The sequence below is a fragment of the Orycteropus afer genome, unplaced genomic scaffold, assembly GCF_000298275.1.
Source record: "Orycteropus afer afer isolate SDZICR_OR568_19922 unplaced genomic scaffold, OryAfe1.0 scaffold00095, whole genome shotgun sequence".
In the NCBI taxonomy this organism is placed as follows: domain Eukaryota; kingdom Metazoa; phylum Chordata; class Mammalia; order Tubulidentata; family Orycteropodidae; genus Orycteropus; species Orycteropus afer.
Genome location: NW_006921682.1, coordinates 9,927,585 through 9,946,572, shown reverse-complemented (window position 1 = coordinate 9,946,572; position 18,988 = coordinate 9,927,585). Strand labels below are relative to the sequence as shown.

General features: G+C 37.0%; 1 protein-coding gene across 1 annotated transcript in view; it reads left to right on the top strand.

Moving 5' to 3' along the window:
* Positions 1 to 18,988, top strand: part of LOC103198537 (poly [ADP-ribose] polymerase tankyrase-1) — a 326,026-nt gene that overhangs the window by 105,698 nt on the left and 201,340 nt on the right. The window contains exon 4 of the mRNA XM_007942708.2: positions 13,182 to 13,277. Within this exon, the coding sequence (XP_007940899.1) occupies positions 13,182 to 13,277 (96 nt within the window). The remainder of the gene's footprint in view (positions 1 to 13,181; positions 13,278 to 18,988) is intronic.

Sequence of the window (18,988 nt, the reverse complement as noted above, 5' to 3'; positions counted from 1 at the left end):
AATGACATGAGACAAAGTATATGTGAACTGCTGTATGAAAAGTGAATTTACTCTGTAAATCTTCACCCAAATCCTAATAAAAAAAAAAAGAATTTTAAACGTCAGCCTCACTAGGCACATTTAAAAGACTCACTACCCACATGTGGCTAGTTGTTACTCTTTGGGACAGAACAGCTCTAGAGCACTAGAGAATTAATTACTAATCATCTTATTTTATGGGTGAAGGGACCAAGTTAAGACCATACAACCATTACTACAAAACTTATCTGCTTAAACTCATCTTGGTCACGTTCATCATAGTGGGGCTGTTCTTAAATTTCCATTTTTTAGAAGCACTTTAAAGTAGGTCACAAGTTATGAGGTTCTCAGATGTTCCTTCAAGGATGTTAATTAGGATGGAAGAAGGAGTGAACGTCCGTGCTCATTTCAGGGCATAATGCAGCGCAAGGCTGCCTTGAGTCAGATCCGACTCATAGCGACCCCTCCTTGGGTTTCCAAGGCAGTATCGCTAAGGAAGTAGATTGTCCAACCTTCCTTCTGAGGAGTGGCTGATGGGTTTGAACCACCACACTTCTGGTTAGCAGTCAAATGCCTTAGGCACTATGCCACCAGAGCTCCTCATTCAGTGCATAAGGCAACATTAAGCATCAAATAAATATTTAGCTTATGTTCTTATTTACTAGTTTAAGTATGTTGGGAGAGAACAGAGCTAATTGCTCTTTTTGAGTCCCACTTTTAATTTAACCAGTGTTTATTTCCTATGAATATTAGAATCTAAATGTGTAGTTTATTTGAAAGTAGACACTATTATGGACAAATAGATATTATTTAAAAAGAGGATTCAAAAAAGAAATACAAAGAAGAAATAAAATGCAAATTCATGAATGAAAATAAATATTAAATTGATGTCAAAGTGTTTTCTTTGATTTGGCTAATAATTCCTTGTTTATGTTGGTTGCAGGATAAAGGTCGAAAAACTTAGAATGTATGTACTTACTATTATAAATCATTTAAAAATATTCTAAAAAATGTAACATAATTTAATTGATGTCACCTGAGTTCAAACTATTCCAAGAATAGTAATACGGTGTTTTTACAGCTGCAAAGTAAATCCTTTTTGTGAGTATACATGAAAACAGAGTTGGGATCAAATCATTGCTTAATATAATTGTTCAAACCAGTTGCTTAACATAATTGTTCAAACAATTGTTGTTGTTGTTATATGCTGTCTAGTCATCCCTGACTCATAGCGACCCTTCCTTGGGTTTCTGAGGCAGAATCACTATGGAAGTAGATTGCCCAACCTTCCTTCCTGTCAGACTTCTGGTTAGCAGTCAAGCGCCTTAGGCACTATGCTACCAGATGTATTTTGTATACTGTTAATCTGATAATTTACTTGCTTTCTCCTGAATTGTCAGCTTTTTTCTTACAGTAGTTTTTCCCTATTTATACGGGTTTTAATTTTTATTTTTTAAATTTCATTTAAAAATTCATAAATGGGTTTATCTTGTTTGGGCTTCTTAAACCTGTACCTTGTTATCTTTCTTTGGTTTTGGAAAAATGTCAGGTATTATCTCTTCAATTATGGTTTTTGTTTTTCTTCTAAGATTAATTACAACATGTAATCCTACCCATTGTTTGTCTATGTCTCTCTCTATGAATTTTAATATCATTTCTTCTCTGTACTACATTCTTGGAAATATCTGTTGACATACTAAAAATTGAAATAATTTTTTCTTTAGTTGCTTCTAATCTGTAGTTTTCATGCCAAGAAATTTGGAAGACAGGTACCTAGCCAACCAACTAGAAGAAATCATACCTTTTGCCCATTCCAAAAAACAATGATCCAGCGGAATATGGAAATTACCAACCTATATTGCTAATGTCACACACAGGTAAAATTTTTCTGAAGATAATACAAAAATGGTTGCAATGGTACATGAATAAGGAATTGCCAGAAGTTCAGGCTGGATTCAGAAAATGACATGGAATGAGGGATATCGTTGCTGATGTCAGATGGATTGTGGCTGAAAGCAGAGAATATCAGAAAGATGTTTACCTGTGTTTTATTGACTGTGCAAGGACATTCAACTGAGAGGATCAAAAAAATGATAACATTGCAAAGAATGGGATTTCCAGAACACTTACTTGCATGCGTGTGGAACCTGTACACAGACCGAGAGGCAGTTGTTCAAACAGAACAAAGGGATACTGCATACTTTAAAATCATGAAAAGTGTGTATCAGAGTGGTATGCTTTCATCATACTTACTCAGTCTGTGGTCTGAGCAAATAATCTGAGAAGCTACACTATATGAAAAAGAACATGGCATCAGAATTAGGGGAAGACTTATTTACAACCTGCAATATGCAGATGACACAACCTTGCTTGCTAAAGTGAAGAAGACTTGAAGCACTGACTGATGAAGATCAGTGACTACAGTCTTCATTATGGATTTTACCTCAACATGAAGAAAACAGAAATCCTCAAAACTGGGCAATTAAGCATGCTGAACAGAGAGAAGACTGATGTTGTTAAGGATTTCCTTTACTTGGATCTACAGTCAACACCTATGCAAGCAGCAGTCAAGAAATCAAATGTGTAGATGTGCTGCAAAAGATCTCTTTGAAGTGTTAAGGAGCAAAGATGTCACTTTGAGGAGTAAAATGTCTTGGACCCAAGCCATGATATTTTAAATCTCATATGCATGTGAAACCTGGCTGGTGAATAATGAAGACTGAAGAAGAATTGATGCATTTGAATTGTGGTATTGGGAAAGAACATTAACTATACCATGGATTGCCAGAAGAACAAACAAATCTGTCTTGCAAGAAGTGCAGCCAGAATGCTCCTTGGAAGTTAGGATGGCAAGACTAGATCTCATGTACTGTGAATTTGTTACCAGGAGAGATCAGGGACAACATGCTTGGTAAATTAGACAGTCAACAAAAAAGAGGAAGATCCTCAATGAGATGAATTGACACAGTGGCAACAGTAATGACTTCAGTCATAGCAACAATTGTAAGGATGGTGCAGATGGGCAGTGTTTCATTCTTTTGTATACACAGAGTTTCTATAAGTCGGAACCAAACTCATCGACACATAACAATCTGTAGTTAAACCCTTCTTTTGAGCGCTTTAAAAATCAACTTAATTGAGTTATAAAATGAGCTTGTCATAATGAAATAAAATGTGTCCATTTTAATATATATTTTTATGAATTTTATCAAATGTATATACTCATGTAACCACACCACAATCAAGAAAATAGAACATTTTCATAACTACGAAAAGTTTTCAGTTGTTCAGTCCGTCAGTTTTCCCTTCATATCATTCCCAGGATACAATTTGTTTCCTGTCATTGTAGATGAGTTGTCTCTTCTAGAAATGTGTTTTTGGTGTCTGCCTTTGTTTGGTCAGCATAAGGTTTTGGAGATTTGAGCCTTGTTAAATAGTCAATAAGGAACTCTGGTGGCATAGTGGTTAAAGCACTTGAATGTTAACTGAAAGGTTGGCAGTTCAAACCCCATGAAACTTTCTGTGGGAAAAATATGTCACAGTCTACTTTTGTAAAGATTTACAGCCTTGGGAATCCTTGAGGCTGTTCTGTGTCCTATAGGGTCTCTATGATTTGAGTTGACTAGATGGCAGTCACTCCCTGGAAGGAAGGTTGGCCAATCTACTTCTGTAGTGATATCGCCTCAGAAACCCAAGGAGGGGTTGCTATGAGTCAGACCTGACTTTGTTTGGTATATAGTCAATAGTTATTTAATTGCTGAGTAATATTCTGTTATATATCTAAAGAAACACATTTGTAGTATAATTTATCTACAGTAACAGAAAACAAATATATATATATGTATGTGTGTGTGTATGTATATACATACACACACATACACATATATGTGTGAGTGTCTGTGTGTATGTGTGTATGTATACACTGGTTGTTCCATCATGATTTGTTGAAAAGATTATTTTTTCACCATGGATTATTTAGGCATCTTTGTTGAAAAGTCGATCTATTTTTGATTCTCTTCTGTTCTATTAATATGTGTATCCTTGTTCCAGTATTACACTGTCATTATTATTCTAGCTTCATAATCAGTCTTCAAATTTCAGAGTGTAAGTCCTTTAACTATTTTTTAAAAAAATACATTTTATTGAAATATAATTGATGTACAGTGAAATACATGAAACTAAAGTGACAAGGGTCAGTGCTTTTTTTTTTGCAGTGTTCCCTCCCCTCCCCTCCCACCCCTGGTAACCAGCAAAGAAAATTTCCTTCCATATATAAACATTTCCTTGACTTTTTACAATAATGAACTAATACTATATTTGTCCTTCTGTGATCGACTTATTTCACTCAGCGTAATGTCCTCCAAATTCATCCATGTATGTGATATATTGCAGATTATACATTATTCTTTAGTGTTGCATAATATTCCATTGTGTGTATGTAGCATAGTTTGGTCATCCTTTCTTCTGTTGATGGACACCTAGGTTGTTTCCATTTTTTGCTATTGTAAATAGTGCTGCAATGAACATGTGTGTGCATCTATCTATTCTTGTCCTGGCACTCACTTCTTTAGGATATATACCTAGTAATGGAATGACTGGGTCAGATGGTATTTCTAATTGCAGCTCTTTAAGGAATCACTATACTGCTTTCCACAGTAGTTATATCATTTTACAGTCCCACCAGCATTTGTTATTTTCTATCTTGTTGAACTTTGCTATTAGTGCTGGGGTGAGATGGTATCTAGTTTGGATTTGCATCTCTCTACTGGCCAATGATTGTGAGCATTTCTCCATGTATTTTCTGGCTGCCTGAATATACTCTTTGGTAAAGTGTCTATTCATGTCTTCTGCCCATTTTTTAATTGGATTGTTAATCTTTTTATTGTTGAGGTGCTGGAGTTTTCTATAAAGTTTAGAGATAAGTCCTTTGTCAGATATGTCATTGCTGAATATTTTTTTCCCAATCTGTAGGTTCTCTTTTTAAACATCTTTTGGAGAAGTCTTTGCAAGCACATAATTGAATTTTTAGAAGGTCCCATTCATCTAGTTTATCTTCTGCTGTTTGTGCATTTTGGGTTATGCTTGACAATCTATTTATGCTGTAAATTAGGGCCCCTAAATTTTCCCCCAGTTTTCCATTGAGGAGCTTTATAGTTTTGTTATTGTTATGTGCTGTTGAGTTGGACCCGACACATAGCGAGCCCTCCGTGGGTTTCTGAGGCAGTATCACTACGGAAGTAGATTGCCACATCTTCCTTCTGAGGAGTGGCTGATGGGTTTGAACCGCAAGCCTTCTGGTTAGCAGTCAAGTGCCTTAGGCACTACGCTACCAGAACTCCCTTACAGTTTTAGGTTTCACATTTAAGTCTTTGATCCATCTGGAGTTAGTTTTTGTGTATGGTGTGAGATGCGGATCTTGTTTCATTTTTCTTCAAATGGATATCCAGTTTTGCCAGCACCATTTGTTAAACAGACCACCTCTTTCCCATTTAATGGATTTCAGCCCTTAGTCAAAAATCAGCTGACCATAGATCAGTAGATCTATTTTTGGGTTCTCAATTCTGTTCCAGTGATCTATATGTCTCTTGTTGTACCAGTACTAGGCTGTTTTGACTTGTGTTGTTGTGGTTATGTGCCATCGAGTCAGACCCGACTCATAGCGACCCCTCCTTGGGTTTCTGAGGCAGTATCGCTACGGGAGTAGATTGCCCCATCTTCCTTCTGAGGAGTGGCTGGTGGGTTTGAACCACCAGCCTTCTGGTTAGCAGTCAAGTGCCTTAGGCACTAAGCTACCAGAGCTCCTCTGTTTTGACTACTGTGGCTATATAGTAGGTTTTGAAAAGTCCTTTACCTTTTTAGTTTTAGAATTTCCCATTCGGTTCTCAGAGTATCTCTATTCACTTATTAAGGACATTTAACTTTTTGAACTTTTTTTTTTCCAATTCTTTGAACTTATTTTCTTTATTTCTTTGAACTTATTCATAACAGCTATTTTAAAGTCTTTGTCTGCTAAGTTCCAACATCTGTGCCATCTTGAGTATGGTCTCTTTCGACTGCCTTTTTTTTTTTTTTAAAGCTTTTATTGTGATGTGGGTGAAAGTGTATGGAGCAAATTGGTTTTCCATTCAACAGTTCATGTACATTTTGTTTTGTGACATTGATTGCAATACCCCCAATGTAACTGTACTCTTCCTACTTCCTGTGTTTACTGAATCAGTCCTTCTTTCCTATCCCTTCTTGCTTTCTGAACTTTATCCCTGGGCAGTGTTGACATTTTGATATCATATGATTGGTTGTTCCAAGAAGCGCATACCTCCTTTGTGTTATTTTTCATCTTATGCAGGGCTATTATTTGGCTTAAAGTAGAGCCACACAGGCATTTTTTATTTTCTTGATTGTGGTTCACATTCTTCTTTTCCTTCATATATCTGATATTTTTTAAATTCAGTACTGAGGATTGTAGAGATTCTGGAGTGTTTCTTTCTTTCTTTCTTTTTTTTCCTCCCCACATTTTTATCTGAAGGATTTTTAGTTGTATTTTAGTTGATATTAGACATTTCAGGTGCTGGTAAATCTGTTGAACTCTTGGAGGTTTGGTTTCATGCTTTACTAAAAGCATGAAGATCTGTGGAAAGGCTTATGTGTTTCTCAAGTTTCTTTAACTTGTTGTTAGGTATTGTTGACTAACAGTGACTCATCCCAAGTCATAATGATCCTGTGTGACGTAATAGAATTGTCCTGTAGGGTTCTCTAGCCTGTAATCTTTATGGAAGCATATCACGAGGTCTTTGTCCCATGGACCTGCTGAGTAGGTTCGAACTTCCAATCTGTTGGTTCACAGCGAAGCACTTAACTGTTGCACTAGCAGGACTCCTTTTCCCTAAACATGTTCTTGTGTGCCATGGAATCGATTCCAACTCATAGCTACTCCATAGTACAGAGAGTACAGAGTAGAACTGCCCTATAATGTTTCCTAGGCTGAATCCTTTATGAGAACAGATTGCCAGGTTTTTACTCCTATGAAGTGGCTCATGGATTCTAACTGCCAGCCTGTTGGTTAGCAGCTGAGCTCTTAACCACTGTGCCATCAGAGCTCCTTTCTTTAACATAGTGAGACTCAGTCTTCTGGTGGAGAGTGTCTTCTCTACAGATCTTGTTGGGGCTTGCTCCAAACCGAACAGCTGCTGCATGGGGGAAAGATGGGACAGTTTGCTTCTTTCTGTGAAGATTTATAGCATTAGAAACCATATGGGCAGTTCTACTCTGTCTTATAGGGTGGCATTGAATTGGAATGGACTCAACAGCAGTGGGTTTTGAGGGTTTCTTCTTTTTCTTTTGATGAGGGGTCTTTGATTTACTATTCTCTTTGCTCCACAACCTTTCTGGATTCCTTTTGCTCTTGGTTTTGAACTGCTTCATTAGCTCTTAAGGAGCCATGTTGATGCCATGTTTAAGCACTGGTCTGCTAACTGAAAGGTTGGTGGTTCAAACTCTACCTGAGAAAAGGAAAAGACCTGGTCATCTGTTCCTGTAAAGAATTTAGCCTAGAAAGCTCTATGGGATAGTTCTGCTCTGTCATAAAGGGTCACTATGAGTCAGAATCAACTCGACAGTGACCAGCAACAATAATAACACTAGCTCTCCGATGATTTTAGAAGATTTTTAAATTATTTTATTTCAAATCTGGTTCTGTTTATTGTTTATAACCTAAGGATTAGTCCAAATAACCGAGTCTGCTGTTACTGAAAACAGAAAATTGTATCATTTAAGTTCTAATTCAAATCCATTAAGCTGTATTGTTAAGCGTTATGAAATAACACCAGTTACTTGAATTTTCATGTTTACTATTTGTGGTAAATCAATTATTGATGAGTTTTAAAAAAATACATTGAGCTGCTTTTCTGACTTAAAAAGTAAGGTATGTCTTGATGAAAATATAAATGACTTTAAAAAAATATATATAATACACCTATTCTTCACTTATCTACTATCTCGTTATCAGACATTGTGCATTTACAACAATAGTAAACAATCTATTCTCTGACTATTTTGCATATTAATGACGTACGTCTGGCAGTACTGAACACTGAGATGTGAGGCCAGAGTAATGCTGGCTGTAATGGTTAAGGTTATGTGTCAACATGGCTATGCCATGATTGTCAGTGGTTTGGCAGTTATGCGGTGATGTAATTTGGTGCTTATGTAATGATTTAATTTGACATTTATGTAATAATGTATTCACCCTCCATTTTTTGATCTGATGTGGTAATCTTCTGTTTTCTCATCACGCTGATTTTTGCCTAACGACCTAGCCCTCGGAACCTAACTGTCGATAAATGAAGAGTGGATGTCTAGAAATTCGTGGCATATGATATTGTTATAACACCATCTTCTGGTTACCTAGCGTCACTCTGACAAAAATATACCACAAATGGAATGGCCTTAACAAACAGGAGTTTATTCTCTAACAGTTTGGAGGCTTTATGTCCAAGTTCAAAGTGCTAGGCTCTAGGGGCTTGGTGAAAGCCCCTCAGCCTTGGGCTTCAGCTCTGCTTCCAGCTCCCAGCCCACTGACGCTAGAGGCTTTTCTTCACCTAGACAGCTGCTGGCTGCTGAGGCTGCCAAGCCCAAGGTTGACAAGTGAAAAGGCACAGTGCCGATATTACCAAATCACACGCAGGCCATTAGTGTAAGTCCATTCTAAGTCCCAAGGTTGGCAGAGCATGGCAGGCTGCTGAACAACAACACGGCTACATGCAGGGTTCAAGTGTGCCATAAGCTAGAGACTATCCCCAAGGCTTCTCCTTACATACAGGAAGCAGACCACATCCCAAAGGTAGCTATTTAGCTGCTTGTGGTAGATTCCACCATGGAGTTGATTGGCAGTCTCATCGTGGGGAATAACAACCACCAGCTGCCCAGCCATTCAGCCAGGCCCAGCCAAGTTGACATTCAAATTTAACTACCACACACCAAAACATTGCACAATATTATAATTTGGTTTATAGTTCTATAGAAGGAGTGGTCTGAATGTGTTTTAACTCTAGGATGTATTACATATTTCACTTTTTTTCTTTTTACCTTTTTATTGTGATTTGGATGAAGTTTTATAAAGCAGATTTGTTTTACATTCAACAATTCATACACATTTTGTTTTGTGATATTGGTTACATTCCCCACCATGTAACATCTCACCTCCCACTTTCTCCTTATGTTTACCTTTTCTATGTATACTTCTTGCCTACACATTCTTGTCTCCCTGCCTTTCTCTCTGTGCAAATGCTATCCTTCTGATCTCCCAGGGTTGATTATTCTAAGAAATGCATCTCCCTGGTCTAGGTGTTCAGCTGTTAGGCCTGTCTTTTGTTTCAGTGAGAGTTAAGCCACAGAAGTGAGTTCAATTCCAGGCCTGAAGAGTGACTCGGGGCAGTAATCTCAGGGATTTCACCAATCTCTATCAGACTGGTCTTTTTTATGATTTTGAGTTTTGTCCCGCATTTTTCTCCCACTCTATCCAGGATCTCTAATTTTGGTCCCTTTCCGAGTGGTTGACATTGATAGCAGGGAACCGTCTAGTTCTTCAGGTCTCAAGATCATATATAGATTGAGGTTCTCATGGTCCACTAGTCCTTTGGACTATTTCCATGCATCTTTGATTTATTTCAGTCTTCTTTGCTCCTGAGAAGGAGAGACCAATGATTGCCACTTAGATAGCTGCTTGTAATCTTTTAAGACCCCACTGACTACTCACCAAAGTAAGATGTAGAACAATGTTTTTGTATACCATCTTGTGCCCATTGAGCTTGATGTCGCCAGTGACCATCATCCCTAAGCCACAGGCCCAGTGACCCACTCCCTTCAGGTGCTTATGTGTGGCTAAGAAGTTATCCTAACTTTGCCTCTTGTTATACGTAAACTGCATGTGGACATATTTATGGCACATGCTAATACATATGTAAGAATATCATCTGCCAAATCTATGCATGCTCATAGGTATATTCCCATTTGCTTATCCATACCTGTCTACCTGTGTATCCACTGATATATTAGTGTTTGCTGTAATTGATAATACAGTATTGTGTCTGCAGTAGTATTTGCCTATGTTGTACTTCTTGTGTACCTCTCCATGTCTTCCTTTTCCTTAGTGATACTGTGCTAGTCTCATGCTTTTGTCTCTTAATTATTCATCTATTTTCCCTCCCTCACCTCTCCTCCCATCCTTGGTAAGCAACAAAGAAACTCATACAATATTTGTCTTTCTGTGATTGACTTATTTGACTCAGCATAGTGTGCTCCAAGTTCATCCACGTTATGAGATGATTTGCTGATTCTTTCGTACTCTTTAATGTTGCGTAGTATTCCATTGTGTATATGTAACATAGTTTGCTTATTCATTCATCTGTTGATGGGTACTTAGGTTATTTCCATCTCTTTGCTTTTGTAAATAGTGTTGCTGTGAACATGTGTGTGCATATATCTATGCATGTTATACATCTCACCTCTTTAAGTTATATTCCTTGAAGTGGGATGATACTTCTATTTCCAACTTTTTAAGGAAGCACCATACCATTTTCCACAGTGGTTATGTCATCTTATAGTTCCACCAGCAGTGTGTGAGAGTTCCAGTCTCCATACCCTTGCCAGCATTTGTTGTTTCCATATATCATTTTTTTAAAAATAGCTTGTCTCTTTAAACCCATATGTGTTGGTTAGTTTTGTTTTTCAACTCCCTATCTGGTGAATTAAAAATGGTTAAATATTTTCAAGGAATCAATGGGTGATGGATGCGATTAATATGCTTGGTTGCTAACTGAAAGATTGGCAGTTCAGGCCAGAGGCTTCTTAGAGGGAAGATCTCAAAATCTACATCTAGAAAATCAGCCATTAAGGACCCTGTGGACCTCAGTGCTACTCTGGCACACATGGGATCACCATGAGTCATAGTTGTGTTGCCAGCAACTGGTTAAAAGAAAACAAAACTGCAGATTTCTGTTGAAAGATGTAATAGGTAAAATACTGATAACAATAAAGTAGGTAAGAGTTTTAAGTGACTTTTGAAGGTGCAATAAGTAAGCCTTTCAGTATTTTGCCTCTGCTATTCATTAAGCTGCGTTATGAAAGCTCTAATCATATTATTGCCAAGTCCTGTTAGATTAACATATTCTTTTATTTCTTGTTTAAAGTAGGTTTTAAAGTTCTTAAGCATGCAGTAAAAAACTCTGCTTTTCATGATGTTGTTGTTGTTAAGTGCCGTCGAGTCGTTTCCGACTCATAGCGACCCCATGCACAGCAGAACGAAACACTGCCCGAACCCGCGCCAGCCCCACAATCCCTGCTATACTTGATCCCATCATCACAGCCACCATATCAATCCATCTCGTTGAAGGCCTCCCCCTCTTTCGTCGACCCTCCACCCTACCAAGCATGACATCCTTCTCCAGGGAATGGTCCCTTTTCATGATAGCTGTTATTTATTGTTTTCCTACCCTTTGCATGTGATCATTCAGTTGCTCAAGCTGTTTGTTATCAGCTTTACGTTTGATATATGCATCTGCTTCATGATAAAGACGCTTCATGTACTCTTCATGTACAAGCCATGTAAGAGCATTTTTTTTTCTTCTGGAATTAAAGAAGTGTTACTCTAATTTCTCCAGTCATTAGGATGGAAGAGTAACTGTAATTTTATATGTGGTACTTTTATTTTATTCTGCTTACTCTTGAGTCAGTTTATAAACATCTGGAAAATAATACGTTCATTGTTTACATTCTAGAACACAATAATAATATAGAAAATTGTTGCAAGATCCCACTGCATCTTCTTACACCATGGCTAGTTTTTATGATATTTCAAGTCTGAGATTACATCAGATCTAATGCAAGAGCAGCTGTGTCCTAATTGTGTATGTGGCCGTTCCTTTGTACATTATAACAAAGCCATTGACTTCATGGGTTGTGCATTAAAAGACGAGGAAGAGCTTTATAAACAACAAGATTCATTACTTAATGATATATGAGGATTTCTTTCTAAATGTTCCAAAGACTAAATTATGTTATCATGGAACTGTTAATGAAAATTTGGGGTTTATCAACAGTAGTTGCTCAGGTGCTTTTAGACATTATATAACATTTGTTTAACCACTTATTACTTGAATGTAGTATTTCTATTTTGTTTGAAATTTATTCTAAATTGTGACAAATAGCAACATGTGTTCTCATCAGAAATACTCAAAATCATACCTGTTTTAACGGTTAGAATTTCTTATGATGAAGTGTGCTTATTTGAATTAGCTTTTATTATATTTATTAGTTGAACATTGGTTGGATAATATTATAGCGCCCCCCTGTAATATATACACTCACACATCAGAAGTAACTGATAAATGTTTTAGATTAATAAAATAATTATATCTGGATTTTACTTAAATAGTGATTCTCTCTTTTGTAGGAGTCTCTATATCTAAGAATTAATTCTCTGTATCTACTTTCTACCCAAAATAGTATATTTCTTAGCATATATTATAGTAATTGAGTTTCTGTTTCTAAAAATTTTCTATGGAAAGAATATTGTAGAAAGCGGTTCTTTTTTTTGCAGCTTAGACTGCAGGGGACTGGAGTTGCATATCATATCTATGTCTGTTAAAATTCTTGGAAGCAAGCCAGTATGTTATAGTGAGTTTCATATGTAAGCTGTGAGCCACTAAAAGGCTTGTACGATTATTACAACTATCCTGAGGAGAGGAAGCATTTGAAAATCCAGCAGTAAAGCAGCAGCAGCACCAGAACCAGCAACAAGCAGCAACAGTGGTAGTAAAGACAGGGCAGGTTCACAGCATATTTCAGTTGAGTCAGTGAGCATATAGCTTCCCATCCTGCTGTCTGAGAAGGGAAACCAAAACTGCACATTTTCAGATTCTTCTAGTTTCATGTTTATGATGTTAGGTCATGTGATAATACTGTACCATAAGTTGCCAACTTTGCTTCACTCTAGAGAAGATCCTTTGCTGCAGTGTTCCCCCCCTTTTTCTTCTTCTTCTTTTTTTTTTTTTGAAAAAGAATAAATTGTGCAATGTATGTTTATGCCTACACCATGCCGAGACTCCACTTACCAGTAAATAATCTTTGTATCCCTGAGTTAAGATATTGTTTCTGCTTTCCCTGCACAGTGCTACTGCAGCACGGAGCTGATCCAAACATTCGGAACACTGATGGGAAATCAGCCCTGGACCTGGCAGATCCGTCCGCAAAAGCTGTCCTTACAGGTAAGAAGATAGAGAGCTACCAAATCATTGTATTTTTGGAACTACTAGTTTGAGGCTATGAAGTCTTTATGTACTGATTTTTTTCCCCACTGATTAAGATAAACAAATATATATGCCATTATTTACTACTTTATTGCTGATTTGCTGTGTTAACTGTCTCTTTAATTGCTTTGCTGTCAGAAGTATGGATTGCTTATTCTACTTAGAATTTCTGAGAATTATAGCATTAAATGATAACATATATTCCTCATTCATACTTAAGTCTTTTTTCTGTGTTTTATGTCATAATTTCCTGAACCTCATCCTCTCCGTTCCTTCTTTTTAAGACCTTCACTGTTGAGCAAGCAAGGGCATTTATATTGCTGTAAAAGTAGTTTTGATCGGAAAGACAACCTGCTGCCTTATTACTTGGATCAATAGTTAAATAAAACATGTTACTTCTCTCCCCTTGATACCCATTTGTATTTTTATCGTATGTTTTCACTTACTGTTTATCATGATAGCTAAGCAATTTTCAACTGAGGCAATATATATCTTTTTAGCTTAGATGGCACAAATTTTTGACTTAAATATTAGTTTTCTTAAGGTAAATATCAGGGACCAGCAAAGAGGAAATGTTGGAATTGACAGGATCTCTCATAACAATATAGAATAATGCTATAAGTGATTTGATATTAAGCAACTGTTTTAATTGATCTTCGTTCTCAAAATGCTGCATTGGATCTATTTTTGTTTTTATTCTTAGCATCTAAGTTCTGCTGTCTTTGCCCTCTTTTACTTAACTGACCTTTGTAATTTGGAGCCTCTTTGTCCCTGCAGTGCTAACAGTATGTTTTAGGTTGTGTGAAAGTAAATGACTTTCAACTACCTTTTAAATTTGCCCATGTTTGAAGAAAATAAATCTCTTGTTCACTTTTAAATTCAGAGCACATGCTATGAATTTCTTACAAAGATTCTGATGTGAATGGAATATGTTTCTGTATGGAAAGCTGTGAAAATATATGGAATTTTGTTTAATTACTTTGCATAGCAAGACAGCCTCCCACTGTGGTAAAATTAATATAATCTCTGCTAAATCACAGTAATATGATTTTTCTCAATTAATAAGAGGTTAGGTGATTCACTTGCCGAATCGAGATAACATACACTAAAGCAATAAAGCTGTTTCAATCCAGCGTCATTATGAGGAAATTTAAATGTAAATATATAATTTTTAATAATGAAATTAAAATATATAGCCTCAGGACTGCTTAGCACCTTTTAGTCTCATTTTCTGACAATGCCCTGGGCATTAGTAATAGCTTTAGAGTGGTCTCTGACCAAGGGAGCAGTATAGGTCCTAGTCATAGAGGTGTATTATAAATGCTGACCAAGACTTGTCTCTATATATGTATAGTGTCCTCCCTCTGACCTTTTCTTCTTCTCTTCAGTCCTCTGCGCCTGCCTTGTCCATTTGTTTCATCAGTTTAGTTCATCACTCTTGTTAGATCCATGTTCACTTTTTTAAAAGACAAAATTTAAATATATGTTACTAACAATTAGAAACTATCTTCTAATTTGTAATGAATTTTAGAGGAGATTATTTTGGCTGTTGGTAATTTGAGAAAGAGCTGGGGCAGTGGTAACTCATGGAGACTGAAGATTCCTGGAGGACAGATGATACATCTCTTAAAAAGCATCTACTGTTGCACTTTCCTTAGAGAGGAGAGGTTAAATTCTTCTTCATCATTATACTAATTTCATCAACTGTTCTTTTCAAAAATGCTGAATTCTTTGGCATAATGTTCAACTTTTCAGATACGATTTAAAATAAAAGCAAATTTTAATGATAGTAGTTAATTTTGTTAAAAATATAAACTGCGATAATTACACATTTATGTTATATAATACAGTGAAATAACAGTGAAGAGAATATATTCCAAAAATGTTCTTTTGGCCCATGCAGATTCTGTAGTAAGCAATTATGTCCAGTGGAATTAGGAAGGAAGTATTATTTCCAAAGCTAAATTAAAAAGAGTAAGCGTTTAGAAAAAGGGTATCTCTTGAAAAAGTGATAGCTTAATTTAAAATCATCTGAGATTATTTTTATGCCAAATACAATTGTGCCACTACCTTCACTTGAGAGAGAAGTTTCTGTTCTTAGTTTTTTTTCTTTGGTAGTTTAGTTACTGAGAATGACTTTTCATTTTTCCACTTTTATGTTACTACTTTTGTGCATTGTATAAATAATTTGTGTCTTCCTTAAAGGAAATTAACAAAGAGAAAATCTTTTTATAGAACAGTAAAAAAATACATGAATGACTAGCACTCTTTTTTATGCAGAAATAATGTGTGTGGATCTTTATAAAGCTATAGAAATCAACAGTATATTCTTAGTTTTACAGTTAAGAAACCCAGCATATTTCTATTTGCATTTATTTATTTATGCATTGTTCCCTCCCCTCCCCTCCTATTTCTATTTGCTTTGGATGGTAAACTTAGATATTCAAAAGAGAATACTTAATTGAATCATGTAAGTCAATGATATGGTTAAAAAAGTCATGAGTTTAGTTTTTTTAAAAATGACTTTGAAGTTCTGAGCAGTCATCTCAAAGACTTGAAAATGTTATTTGTTTTATTTCCTCTTCCCTTTGGTTTTGGAGGAAGTGAGGATAGGAAAATACTATAAAGTATGTTATGACTGTGATCTTTTTAAATACCATTTTTTGACTTTTTTTCTGTTTATGAAAGAAATGAATTCATTGTGGAGATTAAGGAAAATGGGGAAAACATGAAAAAGAAAATAAAAATCTTATTTCTTCCACCTAGAGATAACTTTTTGGTGTGCCTTATGTATTACCTTTTTTTCTATGAGTAACATACCCCACACTGTTCTTTCTCTTAAACCTAATCAGGCTATATGTACTGCTTAGTAATCTTTTTAAAAAATATTATTATATGCATGAACATTCCCAAAAGGCATTAAGTATTCTTCGTGAGTTTTTAATGACTTCATAGTATGTCCTTCTATTTTAGTTTTTTGAGCTAATCCTCTAGTGTTTAATGTTTAGGTAATAGGTGGTTTTCAACCTTTGTTCTTCCTTGTGAATTTAGAGTCTTTACCAGTCTCTTTAAAATGACACATCTTTTCCATATTCAGTCTTAAAACCAAAAAACTCACTGCCGTGGAGTTGATTTGATCCATAGCAACCTCTCTTTAGAGGGTTTCTGAGGTGGTATCTCTACAGAAGTAGATTGCCTAGTCTTTCTTCTGAGGAGTCGCTGGTGGGTTTGAACCTCCAGCCTTCTGGTTAGCAGTTCAGTCTTAGCTTCACAAATATTATGTATCTCTGCATTCTTGACTTTGAACTATGTGAGGGTTTGGAGAATAAGGAACTTCCCCTTTGAGAGTGGTCGTATCATGCAAGAGCCACATTAAGTTAAAAGTGATTGACAAAGGGAATGTTCCTTGGAGAGGGTCAGAATGTAGAGGTATTTATTAACCATGTAAAAGGGGACACAGGAAAGATAGAGAAAAGCAGTGAGAGTTTGGGTCAGAAGACAAAGAAGGTAACAGCAGATTGAGGCTGGGAGTTTGAGAAAGGATAGAAGAACAAAGGAGCATTTATCATTGGCAGGACCAGGGATGATGCAGATGTAAAGTGGGTTTAGATGGCTACAGATTTGCTAATTGATCCCAATAGTTTCAGAATAGATTTGGGGGTAGAAGGATGGGGGTAAAGGGCATATTTACATCATGATGTCTCAAGAATAAGCTTTAACCTGGATTCATTTCCTTTTAGGAATTTTAATCTGTGGCAATAAGCAGGCTCCTAGTCTCTCCAGAAGAAGCTCTGGTAGCGTAGTACCTAAGGCACTTGACTGCTAACCAGAAGGCTGGTGGTTCAAACCCACCAGCCACTCCTTGGAAGGAAGATGGGGCAATCTACTTCTGTAGTGATACTGCCTTGGAAACCCAAGGAGGGGTCGCTATGAGTCGTGTCCGACTTGATGGCAAACAACAACAGTCTCTCCAGAAGGAATCAGCTGTGGTGCAGGCTACCATGTGGTGTTGAGGTATCTGGTATGTGTTTGCTGGGCTTGGTCTATAAACCACCAGAATTTGTATGGAATCTTACCTCTTTATCCCTACTCCATTACTTCCTGCTGCTCCTGAGGTAAGACCAAAATCCTAAACATGATCACTGAGGCCTTAAATAATCTGGACCCTGCCTAGATTGTCTTGACAGGTTGCTAGATTTTCCTCAGGCTGAAAATTTAAGATTCCTTTCTTTTCCTTACACTTTGTATCTAACCCAACAGTAATTCAGGCCTATCTTACTTTCAAAATATATCCCAAGTCCAGCCATTTCTCACCAGCTTTTCTGCTTAAACCATAGTCTACTCCTTCATCATCTTTCTTTCATGAGAGCACTAGCATCACAATGGATCTCTCTGTCTCCACTTGTACCTCACTCAGTTCTTCTCACTGTAGCTGGAGTGATCTCTCTAAAGCATAAATCATATCATGGCACCCCATGATCAGGAACTCTAATATATTTCCATTATACCAAAAAAAAAAAAAACAAACACTCAAACTCACTGCCATCATGTCGATTCGAATTATAGTGACCCCTCCTTGGGTTTCTGAGGCCATATCTCTACAGAAATACATTGCCAGTCTTCCTTTACAGGAGTGGCTGGTGGGTTTGAACCTCCAGCCTTCTGGGTAGCAGTCAAATGCCTTAGGCACTGTGCCACCAGAGCTCCCACGATCTGTCATAGTCCACCTCTGGCTTATGTATCTCTGATCGTGCCTTCTATATTTTTCCTTGATCTCTTTGCTTCAGCTGCAGCTGGATGCTTGCTATTCCTTATATAAATGAAGCCCTTTTCTATATGGGCTAATTCATGATACTTACTGAAACTGGAACACAATTTCTAGAACTTCTTATGGTTCATCAGTTATATCTCTGCTTAAATTTCTGCTCTTCAGAGAGTCCTTCTTTTCCCCTAGCCATTCCTAGTATCTGAAATTGCATCATTTTTGTTTGTTTGTTTGACCCACCAGAATGAAAGCTTCACAAGGGTTTGGACTTTTGTCTGTCTTGCTCATTACTTTGTCTGTAGGACTTAGAGTATGTGGTACATATTGTGATTAAATAAGCAAATACATCTAACATCTGATTATTGGTAGCTGAGGGCAGCATGTATTCCAGGCCCTACAAACCATTCCAGGCCTATGATAGTTGGAGCTGTGTGTCAACTTGGCTGGACCACAATTCTGTGTGGTTCAAGCTGTTGTGATGTGGTTATTCCCATGATGGGATCAGATGATTATGTTTTGAGCAGGCAATCTGTTGAAAGGGAGTTTCCCTAGGAGTGTGGCCTGCTTCCAGTATATCTATGAACATTCTGGGGAAAGAGACATTTTTTGTGGATCGGGATCCTGTTGTGCTGCCTGCAACTGTCCGTGAGTGAACAATCCACCATTCGGCCTGGAGATCTTGGATTTGTCATTCGTTGGAGTCAACAGCCGGTGTGCTGCCTGCCAGCCTTGAGCTCCTCAGCCCCTGCAGCTGCAAGAGTGAGGAAAAGCCTCCAGCTTGATGTGGAAAAGCCACCAGCTTGACGTTTAATCCAGGAACTTTGGACTTGCCAGCTTCTGTAAGTGTGTGAGCCATTTTCCTAAGATAAATTTCTCTATATATACATATAATATATAAGCTTTA